A 15,000-nucleotide genomic window follows, 5' to 3' on the forward strand; every position below is an offset into this window, starting at 1 on the left:
TCTCTCTCTTTCTCTTTCTCTCTCTCTTTCTCTTTCTCTCTCTCTCTCTCTCTTTCTCTCTCTCTCTCTCTCTCACACACTTTAGTTGTTAGAATTCTGTGTCACTCATCCTCATCCTCCCTCTCTTTTTCATTTGTAGGAGTTGACAGACCTGACTCAGCGAAACGACTGCCTGGATCTGAAAGGTCTCACACACACACACACACACACACACACACACACACACACACACACACACACACACACACACACACACACACACACAACAATTTATAATCCCACTCTCAGTGTTTATAATGAGTTATAATTCCACTCTCACTGGTTCCTCTCAAGGTTTCTTCCTTATGTCTCAGGGAGTCGTCGTGCCCCCCCCCCCCCCAATGGCCTCTAACTCATAAATATAATTGGGAATAAATGTAAATTCTAAATGTAAATTAAATCATCCTGTAAAGCTGCTCTGAAATATTTTTTAATAAAATTGCGATACACTTCAAACTGAATCGAATTGACAGTGATGTCACTCAGCTATGTGAGTCAGTCGAACTCTGTGAGTCAGTCGAACTCTGTGAGTCAGTCGAACTCTGTGAGTCAGTCGAGTGAGAAACTCATCCATTTATTAGATTATCTTATGATTGAAGTCAGTATATAATTATTTGGTTATCTGTTTGGCGATCTGAACATCTGCATGACTATCTGTGTGTGTGTGTGTGTGTGTGTGTGTGTGTGTGTGTGTGTGTGTGTGTGTGTGTGTGTGTGTAGGAGAGAAGTTGGACTACCGGGCTTGTGAGTCTCTGGAGGAGATTTTTAAGCGAGTTCAGTTTAAAGTTGTGGATCTCGAACAGACAAATCTGGATGAAGATGTGAGTTCTGCTTCAGTCTCAACCCAAAATCCTCACTTACTCAGGGAGGTCTTCCTCACCGCAGCCGCTCCGGCTTGCTCAGTAGGGTTAGGGATAGATTTATATAGTATTTTATATTAACTTAATCTTCTTAAATTAATTTTAAACTTTAATTGTTTATATTCACTTATTTATTTTTATTCTTATTTCTTCTTCTTCTTCTTCTTATTATTATTATTATTTTTTTTTTTTATTATTATTATTTTTATATATATATATATATTTATTTCTTTTTCTCCCTTTTCTGTTTGCATACTTCTGTGAAGCTGATTTAAGCGCAATACAAATAAATTGAATTGAACTTACAATCTGAGTTCCGGAAACGTTGGGACGTTTTTTTTTTTTATTTGAATAAAATGAAAACTAAAAGACTTTAAAATCACATGACCAATATTTTATTCACAATTGAACATAAATAACATCATAAATGTTTAAACTGAGACATTTGACTTTTATCCACTTTATAATTCGATGCCTGCTGCAGGTCTCAGAACAGTTGTCACGGGGCAATAAATGGCTAAAAAAGCAGGAACTTTTGAACAGATTCAGCTGAAGAACATCTAGTGATAGAGAGAGAGTACTGTACTACTGATGTTCTCTGATATCAGGTCTGTAACATGATTAGCTATAAAAGGGATGTTAGAGAGCCTCTCAGAAGTAAAGATGGACAGATGCTCTCCAACCTGTAAAGGAGTTCGTAATAGGCTGTGAATCTCATCATCTACAGTGCAGAACATCATCATTCAGAGAGACTGGAGAAATCTCTGTGTGTAAGGGACAAGGGGTCTTCGGGCCCTCAGACGACACTGAATCACTCGTCGGATCATGATTGTGTCAATGACATCACTACATGGACCCAGGAACACTTCCAGAAACCACCATCAGTGAACACAACCAGCCTTCCATCTGCAGACGACACCTAAAGCTCTAACATGCACAGAGGAAGCCGTACGTGAACATGGTCCAGAAGCGCCGTCGTGTCCTGTAGGTCAGGGCTCGTTTAAAATGGACCGTCTCTAAGTGGGAGATGTTCTATAGTCAGTCGCGTCCCAATGTAACGTTCCTGTTGGACATCACGGACGCCGTGTTCTCTGCCTTCAAACTGTTCTGAGAAGAAGAGGAGATGCTACACCATGTAAACATGACCCTGTCCCAACTATTAGACCTGTAGCAGCTGTCAAATTAGAAATGAGCTCATTTACTGGATAAGAGTTTAAACATTTATGATATTTATGTTCTATTGTGAATAAAATATCGGCTCATGTGATTTGAAAGTCTTTTAGTTTCCATTTAATTTTACAAACATCCCAACATTTCCAGAATCGGGGTTTGTACTTAATTGTTTTAATAATATCCGGTATTTTGGTATTATTCTGAGATCAGACACAATCAGACACAATCAGACACACACACACACACTGACCTGTGGAGGAAAAACCGAACAGATAATTAAAGCTTCTCACATCAACAAACAACAAGAATAAAAGAAATGTAAATTCAAACAAAAGTCTTTAAATCATTCAGATATTTCTCATTAAGACATGTGGACACACTGACAATAAACACACACTCCATGTTTCACATAGATAACCACACACACACACACACACACACACACACACACACACACACACACACACACACTCTGATCCCACTGCAGAAGCTTTAACACATGCTGACTGAATATTTGGAGTCTCTCCATCTTGGTGTTCCACTTGTCATAACCTGCTGTAAATTACAGAGTCATTAAACATGTTCACTATAAATATACAGTAGTGAGGTGTGTTTAGTGATGATGTCACTCTGATGTCACTGAGGAAGGTGTTGGTGTTAACCGGATTACTGCAGCACTTACAGCTGCATCTCATTCCAACACTATTAGCATTAGCGTTAGCAGAAGTAGATGTAGTCGCGTAGCCAGAATCTGAGTTCCGTTAACCTTAAGTGTCCAATCACGCCGCTTCTCTCCTCACTAATGTGGTTTAACTCTGGAGAAAAATCTCATCGATGCTTTAAGTTTTAATATAAACAGAAATGCGAAGTGAAAAGCACATTCATGTGTTTTATACAACGAAGAACTAAATAAAAATGTCATCTTTCACAACAAAAATATATAAAGATCATAAACGTGTCTGTGAGGCAGTTTCTCATGGAATCAGTACTGTGACAGCGAATCAGTGCGAGCGGTGGAAGGTTGTTGTCATGGTAACACCACTGGGGAAAGGTGCATTAGACGTGTGGGTGTGTCTGATTTAAACTGTCTCATTGTTATTAAAGACTTGGGAAATAAAAATCTGAGAAAAGTTTGATGACAATGGTGTCTGTCTGACTGTCTGTCTCTGTCTGTCTGTCTGTCTGTCTGTCTCTGTCTGACTGTCTGTCTCTGTCTGACTGTCTGTCTCTGTCTGACTGTCTGTCTGTCTGTCTGTCTGTCTGTCTCTGTCTGACTGTATGTCTGACTGTATGTCTGACTGTATATCTGACTGTATGTCTGACTGCCTGTCTGTCTGCCTGTCTGTCTGTCTGTCTCTGTCTGACTGTCTGTCTCTGTCTGACTGTCTATCTGTCTGTCTGTCTGTCTGTCTCTGTCTGACTGTATGTCTGACTGTATGTCTGACTGTATATCTGACTGTATGTCTGACTGCCTGTCTGTCTGCCTGTCTGTCTGTCTGTCTCTGTCTGCCTGTCTGTCTGTCTGCCTGTCTGACTGTCTGTCTCTGTCTGACTGTCTGTCTGACTGTATGTCTGCCTGTCTGTCTGACTGCCTGTCTGTCTGTCTGTCTCTGTCTGCCTGTCTGTCTGTCTGCCTGTCTGACTGTCTGTCTCTGTCTGACTGTCTGTCTGACTGTATGTCTGCCTGTCTGACTGTCTGTCTCTGTCTGACTGTCTGTCTGACTGTATGTCTGACTGACTGTCTGTCTGACTGTATGTCTGACTGTCTGTCTGTCTGTCACAGGGGGCGTCAGCGTTATTCGATATGATTGAGTATTACGAGTCAGCCACTCACCTCAACATTTCCTTTAACAAGCACATCGGCACTCGAGGCTGGCAGGCTGCGTCCCACATGATGAGGAAGGTGAGCGTCAAACTACATCAACTTTAACCTGATTGTGTTTAGTCTTCCTCATGAGCTCACTACAGAAAACAGCCTCGTCTCCCTGGTGTTAAAGAGCGAGATCATGTCACACACACACACACACACACACACACACACACACACACACACACACACACACCCCCCAGATTAGGATCTTCAAGTAGTACAGAATCACATTTCAGTGATTAAGTGAAAAAAGGGAAGAAAAAGTTTTCTGTGTGTTTTCTATATATGTGTGTGTGTGTGTGTGTGTGTGTGTGTGTGTGTGTGTGTGTGTGTGTGTGTCCAGACGAGCTCTCTGCAGTACCTGGATGCGAGGTGCACACCACTGCTGGATCATTCGGCTCCGTTCGTGGCCCGAGCTCTGAGGATCAGCGGCAGTCTGACGGTTCTGCACCTTGAGAACGCCGGACTGTCGGGACGGCCGCTGATGCTGCTGGGTAAGAGGGACTTTTAAATTAGACTGGATCAGACACAATAGTGTTAGATTGGGTCCTTTGTGTTGGACACGTCCACGTCAGACGTATTGTGTGTAGTGATTTATATAAAAATCTGATATTTACCTACAGGTGTGACATGAATTTCATTAGTTCTGTTGTATGTGTGTGTTTCCGTGTGTGTGTGTGTGTGTCCGTGTGTGTGTGTGTGTGTGTCCATGTGTGTGTGTGTGTGTGTCCATGTGTGTGTGTGTGTGTCCATGTGTGTGTCCGTGTGTCCATGTGTGTGTCCGTGTGTGTGTGTGTGTGTGTCCGTGTGTGTGTGTGTCCGTGTGTGTGTGTCTGCGTGTGTGTGTGTCCGCGTGTGTGTGTCCGTGTGTGTGTGTGTGTCTCCACAGCTACAGCTCTGAAGATGAACATGAACCTGCGTGAACTTTACCTGGCTGATAATAAACTGAACGGGCTGCAGGACTCGGCACAGCTGGGAAACCTGCTCAAGTTTAACTACAACATCCACATCCTCGACCTGAGGAACAACCACATCCTAGACTCAGGTGTCACCTTCACTCTCTCTCTCTCTCTCTCTCTCTCTCTCTCTGATGTGGGCTGTATGATTGGTCAGAGGAATTGTTTAAGATTTAATTTGTAATAGTGTAATATGTCATTTATACAGACGTGAGAAGTTCTGATGTCGGTTTGTTGGTGAACTCACAGCATTATTGTGTGTGTACAGGTTTGGCCTATATCTGTGAGGGTCTGAAGGAACAGAGGAAAGGTCTGGTGACTCTGGTGCTCTGGAACAACCAACTCACACACAACGGCATGGGCTACCTTGCTTCTGCACTGGTAAAACACACACACACACACACACACACACACACACAAAAACACACAAACACACACACACACACACACACACACAAAAACACACAAACACACACACACACACACACACACACACACACAAAACACACAAACACACAGAAAAGCTGTAAGTTTTTCATTTCAACTAAAAAACATTAAAATTACACGTCTGTCCTTTCACGTAGTTTCTTCTCTGATATTACACGTGTGTGTGTGTGTGTGTGTGTGTGTGTGTGTGTGTGTGTGTGTGTGTGTGTGTGTTGGTTGGTTTACTTTAATTGTAAATGGAGATGAGGTCTAGGGGGCGTGTCCCTGTGTGTAATCACCTGAACAGCCACAATTCTCCCACTCTCTCTCTCTCCCCCCCTCTCTCTCCCTCCCCCTCCCTCTCTTTCCCTCCCTCTCTCCCTCCCTTCCTCCCTCTCTCCCTCCCTCCCTCCTTCCCTCTCTTTCCCTCCCTCTCTCTCTCCCTCCCTCTTTCCCTCCCTCTCTCCCTCCCTCTCTCTCTCCCCAGCCGTGTACTCAGAGTTTGGAGACTCTGAATCTCGGACACAATGCAGTTGGGAACGAGGGAGTGCTGAAACTGAAGGATGGACTGATTGCGAACCGATCTCTGCTGCGCCTCGGCCTCGCCTCCACCAAACTGTCATGTGAAGGTACGACTTTAGTCTCAGAGCCTCATCATGACTGTGGCAGCCTGTGGATTCAAATTCATCTGTATTTCATCTGGAAAAGGAAGCCATTCATTTTAGCCCTTGTTTCATCAGGTATAGACATCAGTGGTAAAGAAAAGCCCAAGTATTTGCACTCATTAACACTGAGTGATGACCTGAACATCTCTGGTCAGTAAAGTTAGACTGCGATGTTAAACTGATCTCAGGACACGATCTGTTCTGTTCATGTCATTTATTCAGCATTTAATAATCAGCCCTAAAATGAGTTTCTGCACTCGTGGTAACGTTGTGGACGGAAAACTGTTCTGTTCTTTTCTGACAAAACCATCAAATGACGTGTAAACAGGAATATCATTATATCTGGACTAAAAAGTCAGCCTTGTGTCAGTAACCCGAGCGCTCGGTGTGCAGGCAGTCACAACACCACGCTCTTCTCTCACGCTGTTCAGGGGCCGTGGCCGTGGCCGAGTTTTTCGCTGAGAGTCCTCGCCTGCTGCGTCTGGACCTGCGGGAGAACGAGATAAAGACCGGAGGACTGATGGCTCTGTCTCTCGCTCTAAAGGTGAACACCTCACTGCTCCGCCTCGACCTGGACCGAGAACCCAAGAAAGAAACGGTGAGGAAGGACCAGAGGACGTGGAACTCGCACACATCATGTCTCTGTCTCATTAAATCACAAGGACATTTTATAAGGACTGAGGACCACTTTGAGCTCCAAACAGAATTTGTAAAATAATTTCTATAAGTTTTTCTCTCTCTCTCTCTCTCTCTCTCTCGGTGTCTCTTACACACAGGTGAAGAGCTTTATTGAGACACAGCGCACCCTGCTGACTGAAATACAGAATGGCTGCAAGCGTAACTTCATCCTTGCTAAAGAGAAGGAAGAATCTCAGCAGCAGATGAGGCAGTCTGTGTCCATGGCTGAAATCGCCACTGAGGACCCGCCTCCTGAGGAAGAGGAGGATGCTGGGGGTCAGGTCTCAGAGGGAGAGAAGACCAAACATGAGGAAGACATGCAGGAAGTGGAGGAGAGCGAGAAGCCGTGCGAAGTCAGAGAGGATGAAGAACAAACCTCAGCCACTCAGGACGACTCCGATTCTGACACTGACACTGACGATGACGAGAACGAAGACGCGACAGTGACACAAGCAGCTGCACAGACATCGACCCTGAACCAAACCCCACCCTCTGTAAACACCACCCTTAGTGCTTGTAAGACTCCACCCATTAATATTCCTACCTCCACCCCTAAGACAGTAAACGTGATGTCAGGGGTCAGAGTGACGGAAGCGAACGTGTCGAGTGGAACACCATCTTCACCCGGGCGCTGCATCTCCGTGTCCAGCCCAGGCAGAGGACACAAAATCTTCATGGTGACACGTGTGGAAAGTCCTCCTGAACAGCAGGAGCAACAGCAGCAGAGCGTCCTACTGAAGCATGTCCAGGACAACAAAACACCATTGTCAGGAATGCAGCCAGTCGCTCAGGACCTGCAGAGTGCAGACAGGACCACTTCGGCTCAGGAGACATCTGAGGAACCTTCACAAATATCAACAGAGCCTAAACCAGGAGAAACAGGACCATTAGTGAGCACCACTGAGGCTCAACCTTCTACACACAGCCAGACACAACAAGAGCTGAATCCCAGCACAGAATTGGAAAAGGAAACCACAATAGAGGAGATTGTGCACACTGAGCATGCTCAGATTCATCACACAGCCCCTGCAGAGCCCGAGGAACTACAACATGCTGAAGACATGGACAAGGAACCAAGCAGCAGTGATCCCACTGGAGAATTACAGAAGGAATTCACAGGACATCTCGATGCACAAACACCAAACGATGACCAACAGCTGGATAAAAACGCCTCACAGGAACAGGACTTGAAAACATTGAACAGCTTTTCCTCAGCAGACGAGGTGAAAAGTCTCGACACAGCGCCGCCTACAGGCACCACACTGCCGAACGGCCTGAAGCCTGAGTTCTCGCTGCACCTGCTGGAGCCCGAGGCACATAAAGCGGCCTGCTGCGTCATGGAGCACAGTGAGTTTACCGTCTCTAATGTCACTGTCATACATTCAGTGTAAGGCATTAACACAGGGGCATTAACACAGGGGCATTAACACAGGGGCATTAACACACGGGGCATTAACGCAGGGGCATTAACACATTTCTTTGGTGTCTCAGTGAGTGTGACGGCAGAGCTGAGCTGTGGTCAGGATCTGGAGGAGCTTCTGCTGGACGCCAGTTTGGATGCAAGCAGAGACGCACCTTAGTGCTGCAGTGACGGTGAGGGGGAGAGGGTGGGGGGTAGAGGAGTGAGAGGGAGGGGTGGGAGGGAGGGGAGAGGTGGGGGGTGGGAGGGAGGATTATGTAGTAATCAAATTAATTAAAAGATGAATTTTTGAGTTCAGTAATTAATTCTGTGTTTGTGTGTGCGTATGTGTGTGTGTGTGGTGTGTGTGTGTGTGTGTGTATGCGTGTGTGTGTGGTGTGTGGTGTGTGTTTGTGTGGTGTGTGTGTGGTGTGTGTTTGTGTGGTGTGTGTGTGTGTGCGCGCGCGTGTGTATGTGTGGTGTGTATGTGCGTGTGTGTGGTGTGTGTGTATGTACGTGTGTGCGCGTGTGTGTGTGTATGTGCGTGTGTGTTTGTGTGTGTGGTGTGTGTGTGTGTTTGTGTCTGTCTGTGTGTGTGTATGTGCGTGTGTGTGTGTGTGTGTGTGTGTATGTATGTGTGTGTGCGCGTGTGTATGTGCATGTGTGTTTGTGTGTGTGGTGTGTTTGTGTGTGTGTGTGTGTGTGTGTGTATGTGTGTGTGTGTGTGTATGTATGTGTGTTTGTGTGGTGTGTGTGTGTGTGTGTGTGTGTGTGTGTGTGTGTATGTGTGTGTGTGTATGTGTGTGTGTATGTGTGTGTCACAGGACTGAACCATATGCGGAGATGCTGGGTGTGTGTTAGTGGTCTGAGCCCAAAGTGTCGCTCTGGTCCTTCCACGACTCCTGACCTCTGAACCCGAGCTCTTCTTCTAGATGGTTTAATGTCATTAAGCAGACGTCTGGATGTCTGACCATCACTCAGTCATGACACATCGTCACTACACAAACACACACAATACACACTTCCTTTTCCTTTTACTGACTCTGATCAACACAAATATCACACTTATCTGTCCCTGCATTCCTACAGAACATTACGTGACCCGGGGCCTGGCACAAACCAAAGACACACACACACACACACCACACACACAATGCTGTGCTCACCACTGCCCCCATGTGGACAATGATCAACATCACTGCAGCGGGAGGGCGGAGTCACAGTCTGAATCTTTACGACTTCAATGTCGACTTAATGACTGATGACATAAATGACTGACAGCAAACAGACATAAAGTGTGTGTGTGTGTGTGTGTGTGTGTGTGTGTGTGTGTGAAAGAGAGAGAGATTTTATTTGTTCCTGCCCCCCACCTCCACCCCCCTTGTGAGATCTTAAACATTGTACTCTAATCTTCTGGATCTCTTTTCTGGACTTTTCTGGAGATCTAAGTGAATGTTATAAATCTGGGATTTTCAGGAGTTTCTTCTGCTTTTGCTGCTTTTTCCAGAATTTTTCAGCTCTTTTCTTGTCACTCATTTTATTCCCCACATAAAGAAGTGACACTAAAGCACACACACACACAGAGACAGACGTGTGTGTGTGTGTGTGTGTGTGTGTCACTCCTCCTGAGTCTCTTCCTGCCTTTCAGTTCATCACCTCGCCTTTAATTCTCTTCTTCTTTCATTTTGCTGCTTTCAGAAATCATTTATTTTTTATTTATTTTATTAAATTGTTTAGTTTGGTTTTTGTCCACCGAGTGATTCGTGTTTCTCTCTTTTCCCCCTTCAGTCTTTTATTATTTGTTACTGAGGGATTTGGGTTTTAAAGAGTTTCCTCCCGTATTGATGTATATTTTCAGATTATATAAAGAGCAATTATACTTTTTTTAGGATTAGGGAGATTATATGTTGATTCTGTGTGTATAAAATCGGGAACGGAAAGTAAACACTGTTTTGGGGAAATGAGAAAAGAATAAATATAACACTATTGTACTGTGTGCTGACACTACAGCTGCAGCCAGCAGGGGGAGCCAGAGACACACACACACACACACACACACACACACACACACACACACACACATAGTGTACATCACTGAACATGATGATGTAGTTTTTAATTTATTCCAGTCTCTGGCCTCTGATTGGCCCTCAGCCTTTAGCACTTTGCTGAAATTGCAGGTTGCCCTGAACATCCACATCATCGCTCTTCCCTGTGCTTCACCTCGAACCATCAACGTTTATAATACTTCATTTTTAAATTTTTATCAGACTTGTTCAATGACTCGTGTTGGTGACCACAGTGAGATGTGTGTGTGGCCATTTTTGTTTGTTTCTCAATCAAATAAATGCATGTAATGAACCTGTACGTGTGTGAGATGTTTTTGTAAAACAACAGTTTTGTGTGTTTGTTCCTGGACGATGGGAATCTCCGCAGATTCGAGTTCATTTGGCTGTAATTAGATTTTTTATCATTTTTTATCTGTGAAGAACATTTCTGTTCCTCAAATGGTTTTGGATGGAAACTGAAGAAATATAATTTTAGTTTAATTACAAACTGATTCCAAACTTTAGCATCTGAGATTTGAATGTTTATTAAATCATAGATCAATTGCACAAACAGATAAACGCCGTAACGAGGTGGAAATACGGACAGAACCTGGATGTAGACAATAAAACACAAAGCTGTGGAAGGTAACAGAAGCTCAGGTGCAGAAACACACTCATGTGAAAGTGCTGGACGAGCTGGATTTATGCAATCAGAGTCACTGATACATGAAAATGCAAATAAGCAGAAGGTTGCAGCAAGTTTTAGGAATGTAAAGTGTGAAGCATGAAACTGTGAAGAGCCAGAATTCAGTGTTAAGTCCAGGGACAGTAGAGCAGTGTGAAACCTCCGACTACATAAACCCAGGATCGTGTTTAGACCGGTTTATAATCGCAGGGAAATATTTCACATCTGAGAAGCTCTTCATCGTGTGTGTGTGTGTGTGTGTGTATACAGCATAATACTCAGCACTATAGAGTGTTTGGATTTGATTAACTCTTGACCTTCTTCAGCATCCAGCGGATCAGGAGATACACTGATGATCAGTCATATGAGATCTTGTGACCTTCTAACAGAATGACTATTATGTTAAAGTTCTTCCTAAAGCAAGTTCTTCAGGCTCAACCTGGAGTCTGAGTCTGTGCAGTTACAGTGACGAATACACACACTGTCAGAAATGAGAGAGTGTGTGTGTGTGTGTGTGTGTGTGTGTGTGTGTGTGTGTGTGTGTGTCTTTACTGAGACGTTTCTGAGCTCTGTGTATATGTGTGTGTGAAATGTGCTCGGTGTTGTTTTAGTGTTTTTCTGGGATGTCAAACACAATCTACTGCATCAGCTTTAGCTCTAAGGTCAAAAGCACAAGCTTTAAACACTGATCCTTTTTATCTGCTCCTGTTCACACGAGTCTCTTCAGCTTCACTGCAGCTTTAAACTTTCTCACAGTTTTGGGGATTTATGTTCAGAGTAATAGTTGGGGCAAACATCTGATGGGGCGTGGCTGCCCGCTGGTGGGGCGTGTCTACTCAGGTGGGGCGTAGCTAGCCCTAACCCTAACAACCCTAACCCTAACAACCCTAACCCTAACAACCCTAACCCTAACAACCCTAACCCTAACAACCCTAACAACCCTAACAACCCTAACCCTAACAACCCTAACAACCCTAACCCTAACAACCCTAACAACCCTAACCCTAACAACCCTAACAACCCTAACCCTAACAACCCTAACCCTAACAACCCTAACCCTAACAACCCTAACCCTAACCCTAACAACCCTAACCCTAACAACCCTAACCCTAACAACCCTAACCCTAACAACCTTAACCCTAACAACCCTAACCCTAACAACTCTAACCCTAACAACCCTAACCCTAACAACCTTAACCCTAACAACCCTAACAACCCTAACCCTAACAACCTTAACCCTAACAACCCTAACCCTAACAACCTTAACCCTAACAACCCTAACAACCCTAACCCTAACAACCCTAACCCTAACAACCCTAACAACCCTAACCCTGTAACAAATGTAAATTATAGATACTTTTTGTATAGAATTTAAAGACAAAACTGAGTAAAATTTAAATAAACCTTTAGGATTGAAACATGTCCTTTAGATTAATATATTATATTATTAATATTATTAAATATTATAATTTTGGTTCTCATTTTAGTTTCTGTGGAAAACTACATATTAAAAATAAAGGCTTGTGTTTGGTCACTGATTATCTTTTAATCCTGATCTCAAACTTTTAGTCTCTGGAGGTGTAAAGATAGAGAGAAAGAGGGGGGGGGGGTTCCTCACATGATAGTGATTAGGGACAGAGGCATGGGACAGTCTGATCTATATGGGATTATATTACACACACACACACACACACACACACACACACACACACACACACACACACACACACACACACACACACACACACACACACACACACACAGCTGCAGGACCAAATGAGGTGATTGGTGAGTTTCTGGAAGGGTTTCAGAGAATTCTTCTGTAGTAAATTTGTAAGATTCATCGTTTAAGAAGAGCGAGAGACAGAGAGAGAGAGCCACAGAGAGAGAGAGAGAGAGAGACAGAGAGAGAGAGAGAGAGAGAGAGCCACAGAGAGAGAGAGAGAGAGAGAGAGCCACAGAGAGAGAGAGACAGAGAGAGAGAGATAGAGCGAGAGAGAGAGAGAGATAGATAGATAGATAGATCTGTTACTCAGAGAATCTACCACAAGTTGAAGAGAACAAGGTTTGTAAAGTAGATCCTTACATTATTTGTTTGTTTGTTTGTTTTGTTGATGTTTGTTTGTTTCCTGTTTTGAATAATTTGTTTATTAATCAGCAAATTTCTCTTTGATTGTTTCACATTAGTGGGATGTTGATGTGACTGTGTGATGAATTTATAAAGTTTATTTCTACATTGACTGGATTCAGGTTTTATTAAAGAGAAATTAAAGAGTTTTAACTCAACTGAACAGTCATAATAATAATAATAATAATAATAATAATAATAATAATAATAATAATAATATGTTTATCAGCACTAACGAACTGATCGTATTAGAGCTCCTGCTGACGTGAGGATGAGGAGGAGTGAAGTAAAGCTTTCCTATTTGTCTAATGATTTGAAAAATAAACTGTAGCTATGTGTGTGTGTGTGTGTGTGTGTGTGTGTGCACACATGCTGTAGTGTGTGATGGACAGGTCAGCAGTGTGGGCGGAGCCTCTGCACAGGTGCATGCTGGTCCTGACCTGTACGCTCCTGCTGTGTGAGGTCATCGCTGGACATCTGTGTAACTCGCTCATGAACACAGTGGACAGCTTCCACACCCTCTACATCCTCATTGACATGATCACCTCCCAGCGAGGTTCTGAGGAGAACCCTGGTGTCTCCACACAACCTAGGACAACAGAATCGGGGGAGGAGTCGTGTCCCAACCTCTGTGCTGAGGAGAGCCACACATCTCCTCTGTCTGATGGATCTCAGTATGCTAGGATCCGCCTGCAGCCAGTCGGAGGTCTGATCTCAGCTCTGATGCTCTCTTCACTCTGTGTGTCTTTCAGCTTTCATATCTTCAGCCACACTCTGCAGCCTCAGCCCATACAGCACCCTCTACTGGCCACGGCTGTGGGTGCATGCAGTCTGCTGTTTAATCTTCTGCTGCTGGTGTGGAGAAGAGCCAGACGGACAGATGCAGGAGATAAAGATCTCCGAAAAGGTGGGACAGAAGCTCCTTTAACTCCAGCGGGTATGTTGTATTTGTATTCCTTTATTCTGTAGACCTTCAGCTCTTAAAGACATTTGGAAAATTTTAAATGTCTCCTCCTAGGTTCTCCTCAGGGTAGAGTGCTGATGTTCTGTAACCCCGGAGTGCCCAGTGTTCTCCATCCAGACTCTCAGGACCAGACCTTTCCTCCTCACAACATCTCCGTTTCCCATGATGCAGCAGGTGACATCAGTGAGTGCATCAGGAACATCATCACAGTGTTCCACAGCCTCCTGGGTTCTGCTCTCATTCTTCTGAACGGATTACTTCACCTTCTCAGCGTGAGGTTCCAGGAGAGCTGGGGTGTGACTGTGTACCTGGACCCAGGGTTCTCCATGCTCACCACCCTGGTTCTGATAGCAGTGGTGGTTCCTGAGCTCCGACGTCACGTCTTCCTCCTGCTGCAGGCATGTCCAGCAGGCCTGAGCACGGAGGAGCTGGCGGTGGAGATCGGAGGTGTCCCTGGTGTCTTAGCCGTGCACGAGCTCCACGTCTGGCAGCTCACTGAGACATGCATCGTGGCATCGGTGCATGTTTACTGGCCATCAAGTCTGAGTGCACTCGAATGTTCTCAACTCCTGAGGAGCATCACAGAGGTGCTGAGGAGGTTCGGGGTGAAGCGCTGCACCATACAGCCTGAGTTTCTGACCTTTGACCCAGAGGACGCTGCGTTGCGGCCAGACTGTGCACTGCACTGTGGGAAAGCGTGTGTGAGGAAGATGTGCTGTTTACCTCCAGAGGAACGTTTCAGCTCCACATCTGTCCACGTGACCCACAGTTAGAAGCAGGAGGTCATCAGGACACACACTTATAACACTGATGTGAAATATTCCTGCTCTGTCACTCACAGATCTCTGCTCATGTTTGTCAGAAAATATTCTCCATTAAACAGGAATCAAAGTTTTCAGCTGTTTTACTGTTTATTTGTATTAAATATTTGTTTTTAGATGTAACTTTTAAACACTTTGTATTAAATATTAAATGCATTATTTCTTATTTATAATGAACATTTAATACATTTTGCAATTTAGACCAAAGTTTTAATAAAGACAGAAACTTTCTAGCAGCAGACGGATATTTCAGTGAAATTCTGCTGAACATAAAGACGGAATAAAAAA

General features: G+C 44.3%; 2 protein-coding genes across 3 annotated transcripts in view; both read left to right on the forward strand.

Moving 5' to 3' along the window:
* Positions 1-10,427, forward strand: part of ppp1r37 (protein phosphatase 1, regulatory subunit 37) — a 27,547-nt gene extending 17,120 nt beyond the window's left edge. The window contains exons 3-13 of the mRNA XM_027157543.2: positions 140-185; positions 760-860; positions 3,856-3,975; positions 4,286-4,436; positions 4,832-4,987; positions 5,167-5,279; positions 5,812-5,953; positions 6,421-6,587; positions 6,766-8,014; positions 8,159-8,260; positions 8,891-10,427. Coding sequence (XP_027013344.1) covers positions 140-185; positions 760-860; positions 3,856-3,975; positions 4,286-4,436; positions 4,832-4,987; positions 5,167-5,279; positions 5,812-5,953; positions 6,421-6,587; positions 6,766-8,014; positions 8,159-8,247 — 2,334 coding nt within the window. The 3' untranslated portion in view covers positions 8,248-8,260; positions 8,891-10,427. The remainder of the gene's footprint in view (positions 1-139; positions 186-759; positions 861-3,855; positions 3,976-4,285; positions 4,437-4,831; positions 4,988-5,166; positions 5,280-5,811; positions 5,954-6,420; positions 6,588-6,765; positions 8,015-8,158; positions 8,261-8,890) is intronic.
* Positions 10,428-12,057: 1,630 nt separating this feature from the next.
* LOC113649665 (zinc transporter 10) lies at positions 12,058-14,787 on the forward strand. 2 transcript variants are annotated; one of them, XM_027157557.2, is made up of 3 exons: positions 12,058-12,864; positions 13,306-13,864; positions 13,946-14,787. In XM_027157557.2, the coding sequence occupies exons 2-3, from the start codon at positions 13,312-13,314 to the stop codon at positions 14,662-14,664; spliced, it is 1,272 nt and encodes a 423-aa protein (XP_027013358.2). In that variant the 5' UTR covers positions 12,058-12,864; positions 13,306-13,311; the 3' UTR covers positions 14,665-14,787. The 2 variants fall into 2 exon arrangements, with proteins under 2 accessions (XP_027013358.2, XP_047678317.1); XM_047822361.1 differs by having other exon boundaries at positions 12,058-12,587.
* The last annotated feature ends 213 nt before the right edge of the window (positions 14,788-15,000 follow it).

The sequence above is a fragment of the Tachysurus fulvidraco genome, chromosome 13, assembly GCF_022655615.1.
Source record: "Tachysurus fulvidraco isolate hzauxx_2018 chromosome 13, HZAU_PFXX_2.0, whole genome shotgun sequence".
NCBI classification, from domain to species: Eukaryota; Metazoa; Chordata; class Actinopteri; order Siluriformes; family Bagridae; genus Tachysurus; species Tachysurus fulvidraco.